At 42.6% G+C, this 25,803-nt stretch overlaps 2 protein-coding genes across 3 annotated transcripts in view; one reads left to right on the top strand and one right to left on the bottom strand.

Moving 5' to 3' along the window:
- The window catches only part of ADAM17 (ADAM metallopeptidase domain 17), a 443,735-nt gene that overhangs the window by 101,706 nt on the left and 316,226 nt on the right, over positions 1 to 25,803 (bottom strand). The gene's annotated exons all lie outside the window — the stretch shown is intronic.
- Positions 1 to 25,803, top strand: part of ASAP2 (ArfGAP with SH3 domain, ankyrin repeat and PH domain 2) — a 192,536-nt gene that overhangs the window by 28,286 nt on the left and 138,447 nt on the right. For both annotated transcript variants that reach the window (XM_032795190.2, XM_032795188.2), the window contains exons 2-3: positions 1,009 to 1,081; positions 9,302 to 9,447. In XM_032795190.2, the coding sequence (XP_032651081.1) occupies positions 1,009 to 1,081; positions 9,302 to 9,447 (219 nt within the window). The remainder of the gene's footprint in view (positions 1 to 1,008; positions 1,082 to 9,301; positions 9,448 to 25,803) is intronic.

Below are 25,803 nucleotides of genomic sequence, written 5' to 3'. Positions count from 1 at the left end.
TTAACAGTAGGATAACTGTAAGCAGTGGAGCAAATTCATTGGTGCAGTTTCATTAGTCAATTGACTTAAGCCAGGATGAATTTGGCATAATATTTTTGTGGAAAATCTCATGGTAGCCTGATCTTGGTTTGAGTATATATATATATATAATAAAACATGTGGTTTGTAATACTATTCTTCAGTGATATCTATGGGTACTTAATCACTTCTGAAAACCAGAAGTCTCTGCACTTTCAACATGTTTTGCTTCATTTTCATGAACACAAGTGCTGCTTCTGTATCCCAGAAAAACTGCAGGCTATACTTTTTCACCATATTTCACCTTCAGTTTTGCAAGCAGTAGGTTTGCTGCCTTCGTTTCTTCCTTTGAAAGACATTTGTTATAGGTATTGGAGAATCGTGAATATGATTTTAATGTGAATTTTATGTTGTGATAGTGAAACCCTCGTATAGTAATAAACAGTGAAAGACCAAGTTATTGTATTGTTGAAATATTTGCGCTCTCTTTTGTTCAGCTCAGCAGTCAGTTTATTAATTGCACTTCTGACCACGGGAACTTTCTAAGTTATCTTGGAAAACCAAAATTATTTGTCATTTTAAATCTTATTGCTAGAGAAATGACGTTGTTTGGTTCTTCATCAGCATCAAAGTATAGGGTATATTGAAAATGTTTCCATCATCTTTAATAATGATTTAACATAGGAAGAATAGCTTTACGATGTAAACATTTTCAGTTCTTTTGGAATATTAAACTTATAGTAATACTAGATGAAAACTGGCTTAACTGTGGTGTTGATCACCAACGGAAAAGGGAAGGAAAGTCTCTGTGGCGAGGAGCAGCAGAACAGAGGTGCTGATGGATTTTTAAAAAGTTTTATTTAATCATTACAAATTATAGTTGGCCAAGATGGTAATGAGTAGGACATTAACATTTTCCCCAATATCTAACTCAGCCAACGGTTGTTTTGTAACTTGCATTTAATATTTATTCATATTTTTCATTTTTAGGCTCTTGATGTTGACCGAACAGTTCTTTATAAAATGAAGAAATCAGTGAAAGCTATAAATGTATCTGGGCTGGGTAAGTACATTATAATTCTGTATGGTCAGTTTTTCTGAAAACTGCTTTGCATTTGAAGCAAGAAGGCTTAAACATTGATGATCTGTTTACTGAATTGGGAACTTCTAATACAAGCAGTATTGTAGACAGTGATCCTGCCCTGACAGAGAACTAGATTATTTAACGTTTTGGATTTTTTTTCCTCTTAGCTCTAATTCAGGCCTGCACAACTTGTAAAGTGGCGAGGGCCACATTACTCCAAAGAAAACAGCTGAGGCTGAAACCCCCCAGCCCCGCGGAAACACTTTCCCTCCCAGGACCTCCCGGCCTGCGGAAACACCCCGCCCCAGCACCGCCCAGCCCTGCAGAAGCACACCCTCCTTCCCCAGCGCCGCCCCACCAAAACAGCTGTGGGCCAAAAAGGAAAGTTGGGGATGGGGAGGTGATACTTGATTTTAAATCAACTGGGGCTCCAAGCTGAAGAGGTGGCTGTGAGCTGTCGGGGCAAATTAAAGGGCCTGGGGCTCCGGCGGCTGGGGGAACCCAGAGCTTTGCGGGGCTGGGGCAGGGATTTAAAGGGCCCAGAGCTTCTGCCGCTGAGGGGAGCCCGAGCCCTTTAAATCCCCGCCCCAGCCCATCCGCTGGAGCTGCCACCGGGATTCAAAGGGCTCTGGGCTGCCCGTGGTGGCGGGGAGCCCTGAGCCCTTTAAATCTCAGCCGCGACTGGGAATCTCTGCGGGCAGCCCAGAGCGCTTTGAATCCCGGCCGTGGCTGAGATTTAAAGGGTTTAGGGCTCCCTGCGGCTGCGGGCAGCTCAGAGCCTTTTTTATCCTGGCCGCAGCTGGGATTTAAAGGGCTCTGAGCTCCCCGCCACTGTGGGCAGCCGAGAGCCCTTTGATGCCCCGCCACGGGCTGCACAGTGAGCCTCTGCGGGCCGCATGTGGCCCACTGGCCATATGTTGTGCAGGCCGGCTTTAATTGATGTGAACTGCAGAATGAGAACAAAGCTAATGAACTACAGTCTTCTATTGCTGGTGACCTATGAAACAAAAATCTTTTCCCCTATCAAGGAAGATAAAAATACAAAGAAATATTTGTGTGCGCATTGTATATACATATTTATTTAAAAAATGCACACACAAATATTTGCTTGTATTTTTGTCTTCCTTGACAGATGATGAGAATTTTCTGTTTTTTGGTGGGTGGCCAGCCATAACAAAATTAAGTAATAACCTTTATAATGTAAACATAGAAACATAGGGCTGTAAGGGACCTCAAGTCCAGACCTCGTGCTGTGGCAGTACCAAGTCTACCCCTAGACCATCCCTGACAAGTGTTAGTCTAACCTGTTGCCCATCCCTTCAGTCTTCATTTTTCATGACTAAACATGTACAGTTTTTCTTAACCTTTCTTAAAGATCAGGTTTTCCAAGTCTTTTATCCTTTTTATTGCTCTTCTCTGGACTGCCTCCAGTTTTTCCACATCTTTCCTAAAATGTGATGCCCAGAACTGGACACAGTACTCCTGCTCAGGCCTCAGCAGTGCTGAGTAGAGTGGGGCAGTACTTGATGTCTCTGTCTTCCAACACTTTTGTTAATGCGCTTTAGAATATTAGACTTTTTTGCAACTGCATCCCACTGTTGCCTCCTATTCAATTTGTGCTCCACTATAACCCCCAGTTCCTTTTCTGCAGTATTACTGCCTAGCCAGTTAGTCTCCATTTGATAATTGTGCATTTGTTTTTCTTCTTCCTAAGGGTAGTAATTTGCACTTGTCTTTATTGAATTTTTCAGTCTTGTTGATTTCAAACCAATTCTCCGGTGTGTCAAGGTCTTTTTGAATTCTAGCTCATCCTCCAAATTGCTTGTGACCCCTGCCAGCTTAATGTCATCCTATACGCATGCTCTCCACTGTGTAATCCAAGTCATTAATGAAAATGTTGAATAGTACCAGTCCAGGACAGACTCTTGTGTGACCTCACTAGATATGTCCTCCCCATTTGACAGCGAACTATTGATAACTACTCTTCAACAGAAAGTGAACAATGCACCCCTACCCTCAGCATCAACAGTGACACTCAGCCAACGTTGTAAAAGCAGTAGTGTTTATGACAGGGTGGATTTGATTCAAATCAAATTGATTTAAGGCATGATTTAAATTAAATTGATTTAAGTCACTAGTCAGGAAGACTTGATTTAATCATGGATTTCAACATAAAAGTACATTTTTGTTGGTTGTTACAACGTTAATACATATTCTTCACAACTCAGAGATAGATGTAGGTTTCATTTTTTAGCAGGTACACACTGTACATTTTTAAAGGGATTTATTTTGAAAACTTTTCAGATTAGTTTTACAGCTGTATCAGGAAATGAATGATTAGTTATTTCATTTACCAAAGGTAATTGAAACAGATATTTATGAAGTCATTGGGAGGTGAACTATCTCCAATTCAACAGCGTTAATGATTAACATTTGAAGGATTTTCTTGCCATGCTGTAACAGGAGGAGTACATCACCAAACAGACATTTTAAATTGTTTTATTTAACTAAAACAACAACGTTATGTATTCTGGATTTTTTTTTTCAATAGCAAACATAATATTTTACCAGAACAAGCATATGAATTTTTGAATTTAATTAAACATCCACATTTTTTAAAATCAGGTTTGTTTTTGTTAAAATTGTTTTTAACTAAAATAGTTAAATGAATTTTTTTTTTTTTTTAAAGAAACCAAAAATTAAATTGACTGTGTCAGCCAGGTCATTATCAGAAACTTAAAATATTGGCTTCTGCAGCTAACTGAGTCATCTTCACTTCTGTTTTCCTGTTTGTTCATAATCTGGAAAAGAAAAACAAGCTTTCCTGCTTTTTCAGGTTCCAAATGATTTCTCAATTTGGAATGAATTAGTCCAAAGGAAGAAAATATTCTTTTTATGCTGGCAAAAGAAGCTACTGCTGTTAAAAGTGAGATTATCACTTCAACAGTCTCCGAATCCAAGTGCTTAAGTGACTTTTACCAGTTCACTGATGTGATTTTCTTTAAAACATCATCAGTAAACATATATATCTTGAATGGTTCACCCTTAGCTCTGAAGTTTATTATAGTTAGCATTATGGAGGGATGGTTGCTGGAAGTCCATGTCATAGCCATCTCTTCTTCAGCAGTTAAGGTTTGACCCTGGTACCGAGTATTGAAAATATTTGCAAGAAAATGACCTGGAAGTAGTGCTTGTCCCGTTTGGTTTTTTTTAATGCTTGTAATTTAACTCTGTCATTGCATGTTTCTCTTCTTAAGATCTCACTCAGTTCCTTCCAAATTTCAACAGTGTCGGCAATAAAACAGCAGTTTCCCTGCATTTTGTTCAAGGCTACAGAAATAGGCTTCAAGGTACTCAGCATGTGTTCAACATTCCTCTTAAGCCCGGTGGTGAGAACTTTGGCTGTAACGGTGCCATCTATTTTTTTTCTTGATTTTGTTCACAAACTGTCATCAGATTAGTCCAGTTCTTGATACAGTGCTCCGAATAGTCCGCTACTGAGTTCCATCACATGTCTTGTGGGATAGTTAGCTTGGTTCCTCCCACTTTTTTCAGAGCAGCTGCTTGAAAGTGGTTGTTATGGAAGTATTTTGCAATTTCAACAACATTAGCCTTTATTTCTGGACCACTGAAGTCTTTGGCTAGGAGGTGCATCAAATGAGCACTGCAACCGTGTGCTATTAGCTTGGGACTCTCTTTACTCTCTTCTAAATAATTTCTTCTCATCTTGGATACAGTTGCAGTATTGTCTGTGACCAAGTTGCATACCAGACATTTGAATTTTTTTTCACAGTTTGTTATAGCTTTTACTGCTACTCCTTGTAAGTATTCTGCTGTGCGGGCATTTCCTGATGTATCAATTGTTTTTGTAAGGAAGACATTCCCTTTTTCTGTTGTGACACAAGCACATACAACAGGATCATTGTGGACATTGCTCCACCCATCAGGACTCAAGTTAACAGTTTTACCTTCTAGATCTTTTTCACATTGCTCAATTTCTTTTTCATACACGTTATCCAGCAATTTGCCTGCAACATCTGCTCTGTTGGGTGGAATGTATCCTATCTTAATGACTGAAGCATGTTACTGAAGTGTGGGTTCTCAATCATAGGGAAAGGAGAGTTTGTTACATAAACAAACCAGGCAATTTTTTCAATTACCTCTTTTTGTAATCTGCTTGTTCTTGTCACAAACTTATCTGTGGTTGTTTCTGGATGATGGAGATTTTTTTTTCTTTTTGCTACAGGTAATATACTGTGGGTATGTGACATACATGATGTGACTGAAACACTTATCATGGGAAGATTACTTTGAAACTATACAAAATTTTGGTGATCTTGAAAGTGGATAGTCTTCAGAATCCTAGATGTTGAGGATGGATTCTCCTGAACAAAATAAGTCAATGCAGTTATTTAATTATTATTACCCCACTGCTCATTTAGTATTACTCATTGCATTCACTGGCACTCTGTACTACTTTAAAGGTAAAATTTGTAAAAGGAAGATCTGCCTATTTCAGCTGTTTATTTTTTTATCACAACTGCATCTAAAATGATAGGTACTATCTAGGTACTACCTAAAATGATAGAGTAATAACTATTTTTTTGCTCAAACATGAGAATTCAAGAATAGTCCAGAAGGAAGACAGTTCTTACAAAAGAAGTATGAAATAAAAAAAAGTTTGCCATCCTGAAGATCCTGCATGTTCAGAAATATTCCTTTCATCATCTTCAACACAGCTTCCTCCTGAGAAGGAACACGTTTCAGTTGTTTCATTCGGGCAACCAGGGCTTGCATTTCTTTGTTGCACTGTTTGCATTTTGCACACATGCCTGTCTTACCAACAGGTAGAGGAACTTCATTAAAATATTCCCAAACTGGATCTCTTTTATGGCCTGCTGCCATTATAGGTTTTCCCTTCTAGTTGTAGAATGATATGGTAAATCTGAAATCAGTGAAGGCTACACTCAGAAAGACCTCAAGACTTCTGGAATATGCTGCCCAAACAGTTTCACTTCTGTTTCTACTGCCTGTCCCTCCCTTCTCACATTTATTTTTCTCCTTGTCCAGATCTATTCTGCCCCCAACAATCTTCTATTCATTGAACTTTTTGAAACTTTGCACTTTTAGAGAGGTAAGGGATTGACTGTGTACACAAATTTTGCAGAGGGACTGTAGGGTTGAGGTCTCTTATTTCTCACCTCTATATTTTATTTATTTATTTATTTCAAAACATTTTTGCTGTTAACAAGCATGTTCTCTTTGGAGACACAAATCCACAGTTTGAGAACTGCAAAATTAAATACCTCTGATGGGATCTTCTAGAGCAGGGGTAGGCAACCTATGGCACGTGTGCCGAAGGCGGCACACGAGCTGATTTTCAGTGTCACTCACACTGCCCTGGTCTTGGCCACTGGTCCTGGGGCTCTGCATTTTAATTTCATTTTAAATGAAGCTTCTTAAACATTTTAAAAATCTTATTTACTTTGCATGCAACAATAGTTTAGTTATATATTATAGACTTATAGAAAGAGACCTTCTAAAAATGTCAAAATGTATTACTGGCACGTGAAACGCTTAAATCAGAGTGAATAAATGAAGACTCGGCACAGCACTTCTGAAAGGTTGCCGACCCCTATTCTAGAGTAAGCACTGAGTCCCATTGAATAGATAGAAAGATTAAACTAAATAATCTATACAGAAGCCCCTGGCACCTCATAAAATTGAGTCCCTAATCCATGAACTATTGGAAATCATTTACGCAACTTTTCTTAAACATTACATGAATATATTGTCTCATACTATAGAATTAGAATTTATAATCCCTAGTCCATGATGAGATATTTTTGAGCTATAATGTATCTTAATTAAAACTATCTTTAGGTAGGTTTTTTCCTCAAAAAGCATTTTATCAAAAAAATCTGATTTTAAATAAAAACAATTCTGATTTTTTTTTTTAAATCAATAATTTTTATCTACCCTGGTTTATGAGATGTCTGGTACACAGCATAAAAAGTCCTTGATTAGTAGAGAGAAAAGAAAGTGACAGCATGATCCATTTTGGCTACCCAGAGTCCCAGCCAAGTACTTAAATTACCATAGCCCCTTATCATTATCAGGGCCCTGTTGTGCTAGGCAATGTACAGACACCTATAAAGAAACAGCTCTGATGTGAAGAGTTCATTGTTCATGAAGAATGATTTATGAACGGTGATGGGAGAGGAATATAGTCTAATGAATATAATATTCATTATAAGTGGGGCTGGTAGCACCATCTGTTATTAAGGTTACCCAGCACTTCCCATTATTAGACCTCATTTTCAATTACTTATAATGGCCAAATTTGAACAGTTTGGGGTGAAATTTTCTATGCTGGTGTCTGCTTCAAGATGAATGTTTTTGGGGGGGAATTTTTTTAAATTGTTGAACACTTTCCATTATAAGCTTCTTTTGCATCTTTTTGAGAAGTTTTAACATCTCCATTGTTTGCAGCAGGCCTTTGAAATCATCAGGGAGAAAGCCCTCGGCTAGAGATGTCTCTTCGTTGTCCCATGAAATTCTGCTTGGGCTTGGCTACAAGATAAACTACTAAAATTGCTGTTTTCCTAATGTGGCTTATGTTCCTTAGGGAAATTTTGGGAATATGCCCAAATAATAACTGAATATGAACCTTCTTCTCTATGGCCAGGCTCATGCTGCTGTTACAATTCCCCTCCTCCTCCCTCCCCCCTCCACCACATTCTGCTCTTGGAACACCTGGAAGCATCTATAGTGGGGAGAGAGGAGGGAAGCTTCTCCTCCAAACCACACTGCTCTTGGGACCTGGCATCCCTAATTCTGGGGCACTTCATGGGGCATAAGCCCCTCACTTTCCAGGGGAATGAGGAAGGAGAAGAAAGAGAACCAGCCATACATCTGGAGCCATCCATAGTGGCAGCGCCTTGTTCTCCTCTCTCCCTTGAATAGTGACCTTCTCTTGCTGACAGCTAATGTAATTTGCTTAAGTGTTAGAAGTCTGAACCTTCAGCACTGCAGCACAAGATTCAAACCTTGCTAATGTTGCATGTTGGGTGGATATGTACAGTTTCACTTAACAGAATTTATTTTTATCTCTTTTTTAAAAAACAAGGCAATTGCATACAAAATAACATAGTTTTGTTAATAAGGTTGCAAATTCAAGCACTGGAAATTTAGGAAATTCCTGAGTTAATGTTGTCTGTGCGACCTTAATCCAGCCCTCTTGTATGTATGCATTATGCTGCACACTTTAATTAGATGAATGCTTACTGTTTTTTCCCACAGGACCTGTTCCTCATTCAGTATACTGGATAGATGCACAAGAGGGCAAAATTAAGGCTGCAGTGGCAACTGTAAATCAGGCACTTCCTACTTTTAGAGTGCTTGACTTTGGAACCTAAATAATGTTCTTTAACGTAGTTTATTTTGTATGTATAAAATATAAAGTACTAGCTTCATCATTTTAAAAGGAGGTGATAGAATAGTTCAGCTCAGATTCTTCCGTTTTTAAAAGTTGTACACTACTGTGCAGTCAACTTAGCATCACTTAAATATGTTTCTAATACATTCAGGTAGGTTAGGCTAAAACTTTGTAATAGGCTAAATACTGAGAAAGCCAATAAGTTTACGTGAGACACAGATAAGTAGTATATCTAACCAGTTAGTAGACCGGATACTAAATTAGTGTGTTCTTGTGTTTCATTTAAAGAATGTCAAGCTTTCTGTTTTGGATAATGTGTATGCCTTCAATGTTTGAGGAATGAACATGCTTGTGAAGTGAATCACATAATATGTGTTTTGTTCTTCATTTCATTAATCAGAAAGTTCACAAAGAGATAGAAACCCTGGAAATAAAATTATCTCCCGGGAAACAGTGGGTTTTCTCTGGTGGGGAAAATCATTGTGCTTTATACAGATCTAGAGTAAGAAACATACCAGTGTTTTTAATCAAAGAACACAAACTAAATTTACTATTGAAGAATTATTTTGGTGCATAATGTAACACACTTGATTTTTTAAAGAAGTGTTTACTAATTTTGAATGCATCAAGTTGACATGTAAAATAAGTTAATAAAGAGATTGTTCCTCTGAAAGTTCTGGAGTTTTGTTTTAGCCAGTTGTAACTTTCAGTAATTTGTTTATGTAGCTATTGGAGTTAATTTTGTATTTGCTCTTTTGAAGCTCATGTGGAAAACGAAGAACAGTACACTCAAGCATTGGAGAAATTTGGAGGCAACTGTGTCTGTAGGGATGATCCAGATTTGGGAACAGCATTTTTAAAATTTTCTGTGTTTACAAAGGAGTTGACTGCTCTCTTCAAAAATTTGGTAAGAAATGGTCTAGAATAAAACATCGTTATGATTGGGACTGTGCTAGGAAGAATTATACGTATGGATGGTTCAGGTATATTTAGTTCACAAATAAAACCACAGTTGTTCCTCTTGAAGAAAATTCAGTGTGTTGGAGACCAGTATTTCTGACCTCCCTGAGAATGTCTGTAATCTTTGACTTGAACCAGTATGCCACATCTTCACCTTTGCCTCCTTCAAATCCATAATTGAAACATGCTTCTTTGAAGCCTGTGAATCTTAGTGCTTTCCTCAAGGAAGTGGAGATAATCCCTATTATTAAACGACAACAGCAAAGAAAGCTATTAAAACTGTTAAACTAACAAAATATGACCCACTGCCTGTTCACTCTGTTTTTACCTTCCTTTTACATATTGCCTTTGCATTGTGTAATTGGATTGTTAAGCTTTTGGAGAACAGATGGTTTTCTTACTTGCATGTAAAAAGCCTACCCCATTTTTGACACTCTGCAGATTATAAATAATATATAGGGTTCAATTCTGCAAGTGCTGAGCACATCAAGTATTAACTGAAGTCAACAGGAGTTGCGGGCACTCTGTGCCTTGCAAGATCAGGGCCATATTGTATGTATTCTACATGCACAGTGTGAACATGGGAATATAAAAACTTAAATTGCAAGAGGCGGATTCTTTACCCTCTCTTTTGCTTTGTGTTTCTCAGAAGGCACAATCAGGGAATGAAAGCTGGCTGCATTCCCCTAGGATGGGTGAGTCCCAAGCTCTCATAGAGCCAGCTAGAGCTAACTTTTATGTTACCTTCCTTGGGGGACAGGAAGGAGGAATGGCCAGTGTGTGATGTGCTTCAGCTGTGCTCAGCTGGTAGTGGTCTTCTGGGGACTGTTGCCAGCTGATGTTATTTAGAGGAGCCTCCAAGCCATAACTGGCTCCCTGATGCTGTCCCCTCCCTGCCTCACTGAGCATGATCTTGGTGAGACAGAGAATGAAGCTCTGAATGTGTGAGCATTGAAATATATTTCACATTGAATTTGGATATCTCCAGACGTGGAGTATGACATTCTGAGATTAAGGACCAGTTTTGCCAGCCTTACTCAAGTTGAGTTAGTCCCTTAACATATGAGTACTTGCTGAAATTAGTAGACCTACTCAGTTTGAGTAAGGTGGCAGAATTGGCCATTTAAATGAGTACGCTTTTGCTGCCTACAGAAACACTGTACTATATCTCATTTTAACACAGTATGGTGAGTAAACTGTTTCTCCAGCTGACTATAGTAATCTGTAACATGGGTTTCAGTTATTTTATCTGTATTAAGCAATGAATGTTTTCACAAGCAATGTTGACTGAAAAAGTAGTGTCAGCTTTTATGTTCTTATTAAAATAGCAGTGGGGAAGCTGAAACTGAATCTGTTTTTAAAGATTATTTTTAATTCAAGTCAAATAAATGTGGACATTTTACGAAAAAAAGTAACTACTGTTATTAATAAGAGAATTAATTTTCAAAGTTACAGAATGGTGTGGGTTATGTGTAATAATAAGAATAATAGTGTAGCTTTTATATACTACTTTTCATCCAAAGGTCTGAGTCTCCTTTACAAAGGAAGTATCTGTACGCTGTGTGTGACCTGATCAGACTATTTTAAGGTCATTATGAGACTTGGTTGTAGGAGAGTACTTTCATAATCAGATGCATCTTCCTCTAGGCAAAACCAAAAGCAGCGTTTCTAGAACTTGTTGCTCTGTTCTGGCTTCTCACTGTAAGCAGTCTATTTTTCTTGCTTCGATTTATATAGATCAGAAATGCATGTCTTTCATTCTTCTCATTTTATGGTTCTAATTTTCTCTACTGGCTGAGTGCCACCTATTTTCTCAAATACAGAAACTTTGTGGTTCCTCTTCTTGTCTCATTATCATTATGTTATCTTATATCAGGGGAGATTCAGTGGATTCCAGCAGGTAGGTCCACTCTCCCCTCTGCCTCCACTGCAGGTTGGTGAGGGATGTGTCCCAATGGACAGCTCCTTTCTTTCTCCAGATGTGCTCCACCCTTCTGAAGTTTAAAGTTGTTTGCTTCCTTCTGATTGCAAAACGAGAACTGAAGGAGGACAGACACCCATTGTTATCTGAGTTTCAGATACCAGCAGGGAAAGTTTAAACTCTCCCCACAAAAAACTGTTAAATGTCCAAGCATGAAAAAACACACAAACTCTAAGGTTTTTTGAAAATCACTTATTTATAAACATGAACTTCTTGGAGAGTATTTCTTTAATTTTTCCAGCCAGAAATTCATACCGCTTGAATAAATTGTACACCCTTCTGGAAGTATCCTACTTTGAAAATCACCTCCAAATTGCTTGGATACAAGTTGTTTTCTAAGTGGAGATTACAAGGGACTGTCTCTAAGGAGTGTTGTAGTATTCTGAAGAGACTTTGGATTCTTCTTTATTATTATTTAATTATTGATATCTGTTTTATTTATACAATACAGCATCATAGCTGTGCATAATGCACATTTCATGTTTCTTTATACTATTGTAAATTATACTGACCTGAATGTTTTACACACCTGGAATGTCAGATTGAAGTCCTTTTAGTACATCCTTCCCCCATGCATGGTTCCTCTTCCCCCCCCAGAAAAATATCCTTTTAGTCTGTCTCCTCACTCACTGAATTATGTACAGTTGCTTTTACAGATTCAGACTAACACGGCTACCCCTCTGATACTTGTACAGTACAAAGAGATTTTGAAGCATTTTGCATCAAAAAGGAATGTATTGACATTAACTTGGCACCCATTGTGTTTCAGTTGTAGAGAGATTTTTGTTTTATGCCATACAAGCTGCTGCTGCAAGCCATCTTTTTAATCACTTTAGCTCCATAAGGCACTTTAAAAAAATTTCAGAAAAGATGCTAGCAGAATGAGTAGCGATATTCTGGGGAGAGAGAGGACGTGCCTAGACTGGAACAGATGACACAGCTATTTACACTAGTGTAACGTGAGGCCTAGTGTTAAGCTTTACCTGATCATTTATTTAGAATTTTCTTGATTTTTGATTGGAGAGCCATTGTGTTCTGTCAGCTTAACATCTGGGATGCATTTTGGGGGCTGCAGTTCTAAAATGTTTGAATTAAAAAGGGAGAGATTTCCTTTAAATCATTCCTTCTTGTTGTATGAATCTCCTTTAAAGATGGTCTGCTTTCACAGCTTTTAATTCTTTTTCTCTTATGATGGAGAAGACTGGTGGCACTTTAAACACAAACAGATGTATTTGGGCATAAGTTTTCATGGGTAAAAAACCCACTTCTTCAGATGCCACCGGACTCCTCGTTGTTTCTGTGGATACAGACTAACGTGCCTACCCCTGATGCTTGATGTAGAAGGTTTCGCAAAGTACACACTTTGCCATCATGGCTTTAATCTTTTCATGGTCATATCCGAGCATCTGGATTTTTAAACCCTGCACTGCCTCACATCAGAAACTCTGTTTCTGGTATCTTATGACTCATCTAGAGAGTGGCCAAGTTGAAGTTCAGGCCTTGGTATAGCTTTGATTGGGAGCAAATGAATTACGTGTGTATCTGGCTGGATTCCTGTTGTATGTGCATTTTAAAACAGCTACTGAAGCTATAAGACTATATTTTTTTGAGAACTCAGTTTTCAGGTGCTTTGGTTCTTAATGTTTGGAGACTAGCTGTAAAAGCTGTGGTGGCATTTCTAGAGGGGGACTGAATTACATACATTTACATTCTCCACGACATTGTTTTTTATCAGTTTCTTATAGATGTGCACCTTTTTCTCTAGTACAGAACCTAGATAATCATAGTAGAGCTCTGTCTACTAGCTTCTGTATTGTAACTCCAGTATGCTGCTATAAAGTTTCCTTGAGCTTTCTCTTGGTCAGAGATGGTCTTTAGGAAGTCCATTTGATGTTTCCTTTGATTCTGATAACCCAGGTGAGGCATTTTTCAGAGAGGAACACTATTTTTCCTGGCATATACACTGTTGTTCCTTGGTGGTATTTTTCATTGATAGCTTTTTTGGCATTCATTTGGTTAGAATACTGGCATCAACGGTGTGGTTAGGTCTGTGTATGGGATGTTTTTGACACAGTCACTTGTAATTTTAAGTACTTGGACTCCCTATATGATTAAGTGTCAGGTGGTATGGTATGAGTTTGAAAATCAGAAATATTAGGATAGGGAAAAGACCAGTCAACCCGACGTGCCTACTCTTTACACGTTTTTCTTTTAATCCTATTCTTTTTACTGTGCCATGGAAAAAAACCCTATAATTGCATATCTCCTTTGTCTGTTTCTCCCTAGAAAAAAGATCTGATTTGTGCAGGTCTCTACCTTCTACTTTAGAAACAAAGTAGCTATTTAACAACTCTGTGCTGTGTTTTTCTTCTCTCTCTCCCCCTAGCCCCTCCCCGCCCTTCATTCATCAATATACTCTCCCTTCTCCTAAGTATCCAGTGGCTTTTTTATCCTTAGTCTGTTGCGTGTTTATTAATTTTGTTTCTCTTTGTAAATTCAGTGCTTATAACAATTGCTGGATTACAAGCACTGGAATCTGAGATCTTCACTTTACAGAAAGTGTTGGGGAAGAGAGGAGAAGCTTCCATATTAGGAGTAATTTAAAAATGCTAGGGTTATTAATTTACAAAGGAGAAAAGTAAGGGTCAATGTTTTTGCTACATATTTTTGCTAACCAGGTGCTCCTGTTTACCTTTTCCATAATAGAAAAGCAAGAGAGCACTCATTGAATTTAAAAGGTAACATGTTCAAAATTGATCAAAGGAAATGCTGTTGTACAGTGTATATAATTAACCTATGACACTTGCTGCCCTGTAAGATACTGAAACAAAGACCTTTTTTTTAAGTTCAGGTCCTGTACTTGTAAATGTGCATAGCTTTACAGGTGTGAGTAGTCCACTTAATGTCAATGGGATTGCTCACATATGTAAAGTTAAGCAGGTGTGTAAGTCTTTGCAGGTCTGATTCTCCACACTGTTAAAAATTCATAATTTCATTTACTTAAGTGGACTTATTCCTGATCTCACTGGTATATGTGGGGAGATAACTTGCTAAAGAATCATATGACACTACACTGATGGGTGCTTTTAAAATGTGCATCATTATTCTTTATCTGAAAGAGCAGCATGTCAAGGTGTCAAGTGAGGTATGTGAATGTGATGACTGATCTTTATTTTCAGCATCTCAACAAAATTTACTGAAGAAGTTGCAAGCACTACTGAAAACAGAGAAATGATGCAAACGGTCCTAGAGGAACCAGAAATTAGCATTAAATTCAACTTGGAAAAACCTGGACATCATTAATGATGAGTGTTCTAGGGGAGGAGGTTTATAACAGATGGCAAGTTAAGACATGGTCTTGCAATGGGATATGATAACAAAAAGGTCTGGGCTAACCCTAGGTAGTATTCCCTCTTTGTATGGCTCTGGTGCAACTGCTTCTGGAATATTACAGTAATGTCTTTGCCAGGAAGAGATTGACAAATGGAAGGAGTTCAGAAGATGATAGCAAGTCATTAGGCTTTGAATCTGGTCATTTAAGAAGATTAAAAGAGTTAAATATGTGTACTTTGTCTAAAACATCACTAAGAGACATGGAGGAAAAAATAAAGTAGTTACCAGATAGCTGAATTATGTCAATGGCAAGAAAGGAGAGGAAATTGGGGTCCAAGTAGAAGCAAAACTTGCTAAAGGTAAAATTTATTAGGCTAAGCAAAAGTATCCCAAGGGAAGTGGTGGAAGCCCATCACTTAGACATTTAAACTTTGACTGGACAAAATATTAGAAAATATACTATAGGGAACTATTGGCCATTGGGCAGGGTGTTGGACTAGATTACTTAAAAGTGCTTTTTCTTCTCTTAACATCTAGAATTGTAATCCTCATGCTTTTGAGCATAAATTGATAGGTCTAGTCAGGAAGAAATTTTCCCTTGTAGTATTTCACTTAGGTGCATAGGGGAGTTTTGCGTCTTCTAAAACAAGGATCAGCAACCTTGGCTTGCGGACCATTAGGAAAATCCACTGGTGGGCCAGGACAGTTTGTTTACCTGCAGCGTCTGCAGGTTCAGCTGATTGCAGCTCCCACTGGCCGTGGTTTGCTGTTGCAGGCAAATGGTGGCTGCGGGAAGCAGTGGCCAGCAAATCCATCGTCCTACACCGCTTCCCACAGACCCCATTGGCCTGGAACGGTGAACCGGCCGAATCTGCATACAAACCGTCCTGGCCTTCCAGCGGCTTTACCTGACAGGCCTCGTGCCAAAGGTTGCCGATGTCTGCTCTAAAATGTACTAGAGGTGGCAAGCATTTGGTCTGTTTTGACATAGTAATGCCTATATTCCTTGAGAAATCTTGGTTAGGTACTGTGAGATTTATTTTTTTAAATAAAAGACTTTCATCTACATTGATTTTCTTTTTCTTTTACTTTATAATTAATAACTTTAAAAATTCCAAGGTCAGGCACACATTATATCTTATCTTGACAGTGGTGTAATATTTCATTGTTGTTCATTTCCTGTTGATGTTAATTGGCTTTGTGCTGCTAAAAACTTGCAACTCTGGGAAACCCATTTTAAATTTTTCAATCAAATAGTGCTTATCGTTAGTGAAAGGGAAGTTACTTAAGCGGTGCAGTACATTAAGCTTTACTAGCAGTCGTTAATGAACATCTATGTGCTTTGGTGTGTGAGAGGCCAATGGCTGAGTGCTATCAACACAAACAGTAGAGAAGTGGTTTAGTAACCATAAAATGCACGCTGAGAGTTCTTGATTCCAATTATAAAACATTTTTTATTTTCAATTAAATGTAAAACATTTTAAAAGCACATTTGTCGCATCCCTATTTGTGTGTCTAAATGGTTTTTCAGCAAAAAGTTAGACATTTTTGGTTAGGAGGTGTTTTTGTTTTTTTTTGTTTTTCTGTTTTTTTTAAAAACACTGTCCCTATCCCATCCCTTCCCACCTTATCTGGGGAGGGCTAGGGGAGGATGTCTCTAGCCTGGCTGGAGATGCTCCGGTAGGTTGGGCAGCACGGCCACAGCATGTTCCAGTGGGCTGGGCCAGACGGCATGGCCGCAGCGTGATCTGCCAGGCCGAATGGCGCAGCAGCAGCCTGCTCTAGGTGGTGAAGCCGAGCGGCACGGCTGCAGCCTGCCAGCCCCAGAGCTGCAGCTGCTTGGGAGGCTGTGGGGAGAGCAGCGTGGCCAGAAGTGAAGAGACTCTGGCCCTGCCTCTTCCCTTCTGGTTCTGCTGGGTGTGCTGCTTCTCCTTGCTCCCTCTGATTGGGGGAGGGGCTGTGTCCCACCTCTCCCTCTCTATACCTGTTCATAAGCCTACCCCCTTCTCTGGTGCTTCCCTTTTTTACTAAAAAAAAAAAATCGGCTTATGAACGAGTATATATGGTAGTTTAGTCCTTTTGTCTTGTGCAAATGTTGGCTTGGCTGTTACATCTCGTATGGCTTCTGGCAACTGAGTATTTGTGAAAATAAACATTCTCCCATCTGTCGCCTTTTCTCCCCCCATCAGCCTTTTCTAGTTTGTGATCATTAATTTACTACCCTATCTCTGTCATCTTATCTTGTTGGAAGCTGTCAGAGGGAAAATTGTCTGGCTGACAAAGCAGCAGTTTTAGAAGTGGAAACCAGGTCAGTTATTTTATTTTATTTTTTTTAAACGTGGAAGTTGCCAGTGTTTCTCTGGCTCCAGGGGAAACTGATCTTGCAACATCTCTGAAGCACTCCTAGACCTCAGTGTGTGTGTCCTTTCCCAACAACTTTTAAAAAGTTATAGATCAAAATGTAGAGGCAACATACTGGCATCTGTTGGTGATTATATACATTTGTGTACATTTTAGGATGATCTAGAATGGGAGGAGCAGCAAAGGAATGCTTCTTTACTGTGCTAAAACAGAGATATGTTTACATAAAACTGTTTTAAAAAGCTGGTATAACAGAAACAATAAAGAAGATTTAAGATTTTTCTCCTGCATTCCACCTCTTGATTTATGGATATGAACAAACATGATTTGTCTGTTTTAGGTCTAAACAGTGCATGCATTTAATACTGCACGTCTACCAGCCAATATACATTTAAATTTATTTTACAAACATAAGTAGAAGAGGAATGTAAAGGATACAACAAGTAGTACATAATATAAATATAACCAGTTAAAAAACAAAATATTAGAGGAATACAATTGTCTAACATCAATACTTTCAAAAAGAACCCCTATTTTAAAGTTTTTAATTTATTTGAAAGTCTTTAACTAGAAATACTTGCATATATATTCTCTCTTCTACATCCATTGTACCTATGCACTGTTCATGAAAGCAGTCAGAACTGTCTTGATGGGCGGTCAGTGTTCTGTTGTGCTCTTTGTTTAAATATTAATTTCTTCTACAAGTTTTCTGTTCTGATTCACTGAAGAATACAGTGGTGAGAAGGTGAATCTTGTAGGGGGCTCTGGGCTGAGCCTGGGGCAGGAGGTTGGGGTGCAGGAGGGGGGCTCTGGACTGGGACAGAGTGTTGGGGTGCAGGAGGGGATGTGAGCTCTGGGAGGGAGTACAGGAGGGGGGATAGGATGCTGGCTCTGGGAGGGGGCTCAGGGTGCAGGAGGGGGGTTGGGGTGCTAGCTCCGGGAGGGGGCTCAGGTCCAGGATGCAGCCTCCTGCTGGGCAGCACTTACCTCCAGCTGATCCCGGTCGGCGGTGCCATGTGTCTGCCACTAAGGCAGGCTCCCTCCCTACCTCAGCCCCACACCACTTCTCAAAAGCGTGAACGCACCCCTGCAGCCCCTGGGGACGGGGAGTGTGGCATGTGGCTCTGTGCGCTGCCTATCTCTACAAGCACCGCCCCCGCAGTTCCCATTGGGCACAGCTCCCCATTCCTGGCCAATGGGAGCTGTGGGGGCAGTGCTTACAGGCAGGAGCAGCGTGTGGAGGGAGACCCCTGCCCCCGAACCACGGGGCCATGCTGGCTGCTTCCAGGAGCGGAGTGGGGCTGGGGCAGGCAGGGAGCCTGTCTTAGCGGCAGCCCTGCTACGCAGCCAGAGATTGCCATCACCTGGGAGATCCTCCAGGATTGTCCAGCTGATCACGATGACCGGTTGGTGACCACTGGTTTAGACTATGAAAGCATAGCTTGCTAGGTTGGATGTAGAATGATGGTGATATTTCATAGGATAAAATCCTGACAAAAATACGTGTCTCTCTTTTTTCCTTGTGAAGTCTTCAGCTGTATCTGGGGTTCATGTTCATTACATTTCTCCATTTATCGCTTAAGGATTTGTCTGGGTTGCTAAATTTGTTCAAGTGATAGTCCTTATTGTATTCCCCCTTGAGTTATGCATGCACGCTGTACGTCTGGAGCTGGAGAATTTGAAAATATTGTCCATTGGTACACATGTACACCCTGGCTTGCCTCGTGCCTCCGTCTAAAGGGATAAAGGGTGGAGTGGACCGACCGCCTGTCTGGTGCCTTCTCACTGCCACTTGGCCTTGGTCGGAACCTTCAGTGTTCGCAGCTTTGGCTTCATTCTACAAAATAAGAACTATTTAGTTTGTAAATAGCTTTAACAGTTTTAATAGCTTTTAGACTTTAGTGATTTATACATCTATTAGTGTTAGATTAGCCTCCCAAGGCGACTCCTTCCCTCCCATACGCCCCGTATTCCGTTCGCGGTCCAAACTATAGCCAGGTCACCAGGCTTTAAACTCTGTGCTTCCTGCCCGTGATCCTTCTCAATCAGCAAGGATTGGGGAAGCCCACATCGCAGCGAGATTTGGTATCTGCTGATTGTTCCCCAGCGTGCCCGATAAAGGCAAGAACTTTGTCTCCACAAAATGTCTCCACAAATGCCTCGTGGAGAAGGCCATGAGGCTCCAATTGGACCCAGGGCGGGGATTCTTCTCCCCCGCCCCCTCCCCATTATATCTGCATGATTCAGGAAGCAGTGCGTCTCCAGCTGCAAAGTCCAACTCTGGTGTGGGAGACTCTTATCTTCACAGACCTCACGGGATGGAGGTGTGTCTCATCAGAAAGCACTTTCATAAGCATGAGACAAAGTCTTCCTGTAAATCTACTTCAGTGAGGCTGGATTCGACTGTAAGCAAGACTTAAGCTGCCCTAAATCTCAGAGGCACAACAAGAAAGTCCCAAAATTAGGTTCCATTGATACTGGACCGAGTTCTGTCAACTTCAAATACCGTCTTCCTTGCTGGATCTGATGGCTTGAACAAGCAGAACCCCTCTTACACCAGAGAAATATGAATCCATTGCCATCCCATGGGGCATTTTTGCTTTCTCAGTTCCGGAATCCCCTCCTCCATCTGTCTCCAAGGAGATAATATCGCCTCCAAGGGAATCACTTGTCCCAGCTGCAGAATACATCTCCCCTCCAACAGCACATTTGGTACCGCCACTGGAACTGGAATCAGCCTTCTTTTCATTGTGAGACTGTGAACCACCCGATGAATCTTTCTCCCCTTACCGTATGTGTCCTCCACCACCCAAAAGACCTGCGCCAGTTTGGGACCAACCTCTTCTGACTCAGAGCTTCTCGTACCCCATGCCATGGGGGCACTCGTGACCAGCTGTTGACTCTTCCATTGGCTCTACTGTGGGCCTTGAGACAGTACTTCACTGCAGAGTCTATCCAATATGCCACGAAGTCACCTTTTGCCTCCCCTCTAAGGGGAGGCTCAGATCTGCCTCCAGATGCGACAAAGGAGGAACCTGATGCTATGGATCCGGTAGTTCCACCGGGGACAGCAAGATTGCCATCTTCATCCCTGGACGAAGCAGTGACTCCTACATGTCCTCCTCTCTTCTCCTTCCCTCTCCCCCGCTGATGGCTTCAGGCAGTTCCAGGACCTTTTCCACACTGTTGCTGGGGAGTTTCAGATTCCTCTTGAGGAGATCCAAGACTCCCAGCACAAACTCTTAGACATCCTCCATTTATCTGGACGCAGGAGTATAACTCTTCCCATTAATGAAGCCATACTGGAGCCAGCTAGGCCCACCTGTGCTCCTGCCCCACAAAGAGTGGAGAAGCATTATTATGTGCCAGTAAAAGGAGTGGAATTTTCATTCTCTCATGCCATTTCAGACTCACCGGTAGTCTGTGCTGCTTCTGAAAGGGCTAGTCAGCAATATCCCTGGTCTGTTCCTGCTGATAAAAACGGCATATGCATGGATCTGCTGGGAAGAAAGGTCTTAACATCCAGCCTCCAGTTCATGATAGTCAATAACCAGATTCTGATGGCATAGTCGAGGAAACCATATTTAGCCCTATTTGTGGAGTTTACAGCTTTGTGCAACAGAATAAAGCTCATTTTCAAGCTCTGATAGACAAAGACAAACTTATAGGACCACTCTCCAGTCTGCAGTTGTTGCCGCTCGTACTTTCTCTAGAGCTATAGTTACTGCCATCATCATGAGCAAGGGGTCATGACTCCGTGTGTCAGGGTTCCCAGGAAGATAATACAGAATTTGGTGAATCACACCTCTTCAGCCAGAAGATGGATCTCTCCATACCTTGAAGGACTCCAGGGCTATCCTCTACTTGCTGGGATATACATGCCTGCCCCAGGAGGAAAGTTCACCGCTCATCTGTCATATCTAGACGTGGTTCAGCAGTTTTTCCATCAGAGGCCCTATGAACCACCACATGAGAGACAAAGAGTTCAGAAGTCCTGCTTCCCTACACCCTCTGCAACAGGCTCTGTGTGTCAATCTCAATACCTGGCTCAGTGTTGTTTTTGATGGGAGCTTGAGAGCCGTGAAACACTAAGCCCAGCACCTCCTGACCCTGATATGCCATTTGGGGAGGTCATCTAGCACTCCTTTTCAGCACCTTGAGTGCAACGACAAGGGGGTGCTGAATGTCATCCACTGTGGCTATATGATAGTTTGCATCCCTACCTCCTTGAAAACTCTCCCTCTCTTCTCTCCCCTTGGAGACCACTGTCATGAGAGTATACTCAAACAGGAGGTGAACTCCTTACTGTAGCGAGGGTCGATGGAACATGTCCCTCCTCAGTACCAAGGTAGAGGGTTTTACTTGACTTACTTCCCCAAAAAGAAAGGCGATTGAAGACCTGTCTCAGCCTTTGCCATCTCAACTGCTCCATTTGCAAACTCAGGTATCACATGGTCACACTAGAAACCTATCTTTAGAAGAGAGCATGTGGTTTACAGCTCTTGATATGAAGGGCGTTCATTCATCCTGTCCACAGACACTTCCTCAGATTCATAGTGGGCTCTGACCATTTTCAGTACAGAGTACTCCCTTCAGAATAGCAATTGCCCCCAGAGTATTTACAAAGATATTACCAAGGTAGTAGCAGATTAAGACAACAATGTCTGACATGTTGTCTTCCCCTACCTCAACAACTGGCACCTTGTCTGCAAGTCCTGCCAGGAAGCTTGTGCATCAACTTCCGTGATGCTGTACCTCCTCTCCTTGCTGGAAGTCAGCATAAACATGGGAAAATGTGTTCTCATGCCTCGCACAATCTCTGGCTTCATCTGGGCAAGAGGACAGGTTCTAGGGCATGAACAGTATCATAGCTCACATCACAAACAACCCTTGAGTACTAGTCAAGTAATTTTTCTCTCTTAGGTCATATGGCCTCGTGCATCTGCGTCTCTGTTTTCAAGACTCCATCTTTGTTGCCTTCAAATGTGGCTGCAGTTGGTTAATGTTATGTCTCCTCTGCTGCATGGGCATCCCCTTTCACCCTTCTTCTCCGGACAGGACCGTTATTAGGACACATCCGTATTATATTGAGGAGCCCACATGAACATACACATGGCATAAGGTACCTGGACATCTTGAGAGTTCAGGATGCACATCAGTATTCTGGAGTTGCAAGCAGTCTTTTCTTCTACATTAGCAAGCTGGGAGGAGTGAGATCCACCTCCCTGTGTTCAGAAGCAGTCGGCCTCTGAAACAGGTATATTAGTAATTGAAACAGAAAATGCACTGCATTTTGCTGCAGAGGGCATTCCCAGAGCGATGCTCTGTTTTTTTCCTTGGTCAGACCAGTTCAACTATTCCTTCCCTCTGCAACCACTCCTGCCATAAGTTCCATGCAGAATCTGTCAGGACTGAGCGGGGTCATCCTGATCCTGGGCCCTTTTAGCCCAAACAGCTCTGGTTCTTCTTCGAGTGCTTGCTCATATCGATTCCAATTAGGTGTGCGTGCGCCACATGCATGATCGTCGGAAGATTTTTACCTTAGAAACACTCGGTGGGTTGGCTGAGGCGTCCCCTGGAGTGGCACCCTTATGACGCCGAATATATGCTCTGCCAACCCAGCTTCCCCTCAGTTCCTTCTTGCTGCCTGTGACGGTCGTTGGAACTGTGGAGTGCGGCATAGCTGATCTCCACTTCCCTAGCTCTTTGCTCATTTATACCTATAGATAGTTGTTATAGTGTAGTTGTAGTTAATAGTAGTTAGCGTATATAGTAATTGGAGGTAAGGGGCTTCTCTCTTTCCTGGTACCGGACTCATGCCTTGGTCTCCAAGCTTCAGACCCTGCTTGGCCTGCCTCAAGCCGATGCCTACAGGAGACTCCCATGACTCCTGTCTGAAGTGCCTACGGGAATCCCATCAGCCAGATAAGTGCCGCATTTGTGAGGTGTTCAAGCCTTGGACAAAAAAGGAGCAGCACTTTTTGAAGCAGCACTTAGCCCAACGCCCTCTGCCCTGCGCCGAGACCTGGTGCCGTTGGTCCGAAGCACACCTCCAGTGCCAGCAAAGACTCCCGGCACCATATGTCTCTGGCACCATTACCAGCATGGCACCGCTCGCTGTCTGTGGGAGCCAGGAAGCAGCACAAGCAACCTGCTGCTCCTGCACAGTTACTGGCACCGCCTGTGCCTCCCTTGGAGCAGCGTCCCGTGCTGGACCGCGCCACAAAGGCTCCAACTCCGGGACCAACGATTCTGGCACCCTAAGCACCGTTGAGTCTGGTGCTCATAAGCTCCCTGGTGCACACCGTGGTCGAGCTTGGCCTGCCTTCCATCCCAGAGACTTTTTCCACTGCTCGCGACCTGATTGCGCTCACCGAACCGGGACCGACAGAAACTTCGATACCACCGGTGTGGGCTGTTCCATTGATAAGGAGGGTCTCCATGATGTGCCCTCCATCGCAGAGTGAGAAGGGTCAGCACCGATCTTGGTCCCAGTCCAGGTCACTGTCGGAAACCAGGCACTGGTCTCCTCCACGGCACTGCTCGCAGTCCCAGGACCGATCACCATCTCTGCGCTGGTCATACTCGTGTCGCCGCTCTGCCTCAAGAAGATCTCTTTCCGATACAGTTGGTACTGGTCCAGCTCCCGGCACCGATTCCGGCACCGGTCTCCTCGGAGTCGTTCCCAGTGCTGCTTCACACGTAGATCTTCATCAAGGTCCAGATCTACCTCCCGGCACCAATATGACTGTCAGTCCCGGTCCAGATCACGGTACCGCTCGAGAACCGCGGTGCTGATCTCTGTCCCCAGGGCATGGGCCAACAATGCATGACGGTGCAACCCAGCATGAGCGGTCGGTTCCATCTTGGCCTTCCAGCCTCAACTCGAGGTCGTTCCAAGCGGAGAATGGCTACTGCGTCCATGACCAAGACGCGGACAACTCTAGCCAATGGCATGAAGAGGGGCAGGATCCTGCTCAGGGATCCCCACAATGGTCCTTTTGGACATCTTGGGCATACCATCAGGACCAAGGTGTCCCACTGGGAGCGTCTTGTTCTGCCCACTCAGAACCTTGGGTCCCGGAGGCCACTGTCAGTTTCCCCGCCTCCCCCCAGGGGCTCGGAGGTGATGGCCCTACCCTCAGCTCAGGCCCATCCCCCTAGCATGATGGACTTAGGGCAGCTGGACCCCTCCCCCAGCAGAACTTGCCCCAGGACCCTTTAGTCCCAGGTGTGTCCTCCTCTGACGAGGTGGTGACAGGCACGTCCTCTGGCCCACCACCTATAGACCTCCATGCGCACCAAGACTTGCTTCATAGAGTGGCACAAAACATGAACCTCCAGGTGGAGGAGGTGGTTGAGGTTGAGGATCCGGTGGTGGACATTTTATCTGCTGATGTCTGCACACGTATAGCCTTGCCTTTTATTAGGACCATCCAGGCTAATGCTAATACAATCTGGCAGTCTCTGGCTTCTATTCCTCCCACTGCCAAGGGGGTGGAGAGGAAGTACTTGGTCCCCTCCAAAGACTATGAGTACAATCCATTAATGAGAGGGAAAGACACGGTCAACAAGCTCCACTAGATGCCTGGATTTATTCGGGCGCAATATCTATTCGATTGGCGCCTTACAACCAGCAGGTCCTCTTGAGCTGTTATAATTATAATACCTGGAACTCGATGGGAAAGTTCAAAGAGCTGATTCCTCAGGAGTCTAGGGAGGAGTTCAGGGGCTTGCTAGAGGAGGGCATGAAAGTAGCCAGGACATCCTTGCAGGCTTTGATAGATGCGGCAGTCTCAGTGGCTAGGACTCTAGCCTTGGGCGTAGCTATGCGCCATATCTCGTGGCTGCAGGTGTCTGGTCTTCCACCGGAGCTGCAACAAACAATTCAGGACCTGCCCTTTGTTGGCCAGGGGTTATTTTCAGAAAAAACTGACTACTGACTCCAGAGTCTGAAGGATAACTAGGATATCATGCGCTCTTTAGGTATGTATACCCCGGTGATGCAATGTAGGCCCTTCCGACCCCAACCGCAGCGCACCTACCCTAACCCCCGACTGAGACAGGACTTTTCTAGAAGATGCAGCCGTGGTGGTAGGAAGAGGCAATCTGGTCCTCAGACAGGCCAGAACCAGCCCCCCTCCTCACCCCCCCAAACCATTGACAGGGCCCAAACAAAACTTTTGAAGGTGCGCCTGAGGGCGGAGCACCAGTCTCCTTACAGGATCCTTCCCCACCTTTCACCAACTGCCTTTCCTATTTCCTCCTTGTGTGGTCCTGCATAACATCAGATCACTGGGTCCTGCGCACGGTGGAGAGTGGATACTGACTTCAATTTGTTTTGTCCCCCACTTCCCGTCCCTCTTCAGGGACCCCTCTCATGAGCAACTTCTCCTACAGGAGGTGCAGACGCTCCTGGCTATCGGAGCTATAGAGGTGGTTCCAAGGGATCTGAGCGGCAGAGTGTTTTACTCCTACTACTTCCTAATCCCCAAAGCAAAGGGGAGGCTACAGCCCATTCTGGACCTGCGCCGACTCAACGAATTTATGGGAAAGTTGAAGTTCCACATGGTTTCCCTGGGGACTATAATCCCTTTCCTGGATCGTGGAGACTGGTACGCTGCCCTC

Source organism: Chelonoidis abingdonii, chromosome 3, assembly GCF_003597395.2.
Source record: "Chelonoidis abingdonii isolate Lonesome George chromosome 3, CheloAbing_2.0, whole genome shotgun sequence".
NCBI classification, from domain to species: Eukaryota; Metazoa; Chordata; order Testudines; family Testudinidae; genus Chelonoidis; species Chelonoidis abingdonii.
This window is presented reverse-complemented; position numbering and strand designations above follow the sequence as displayed.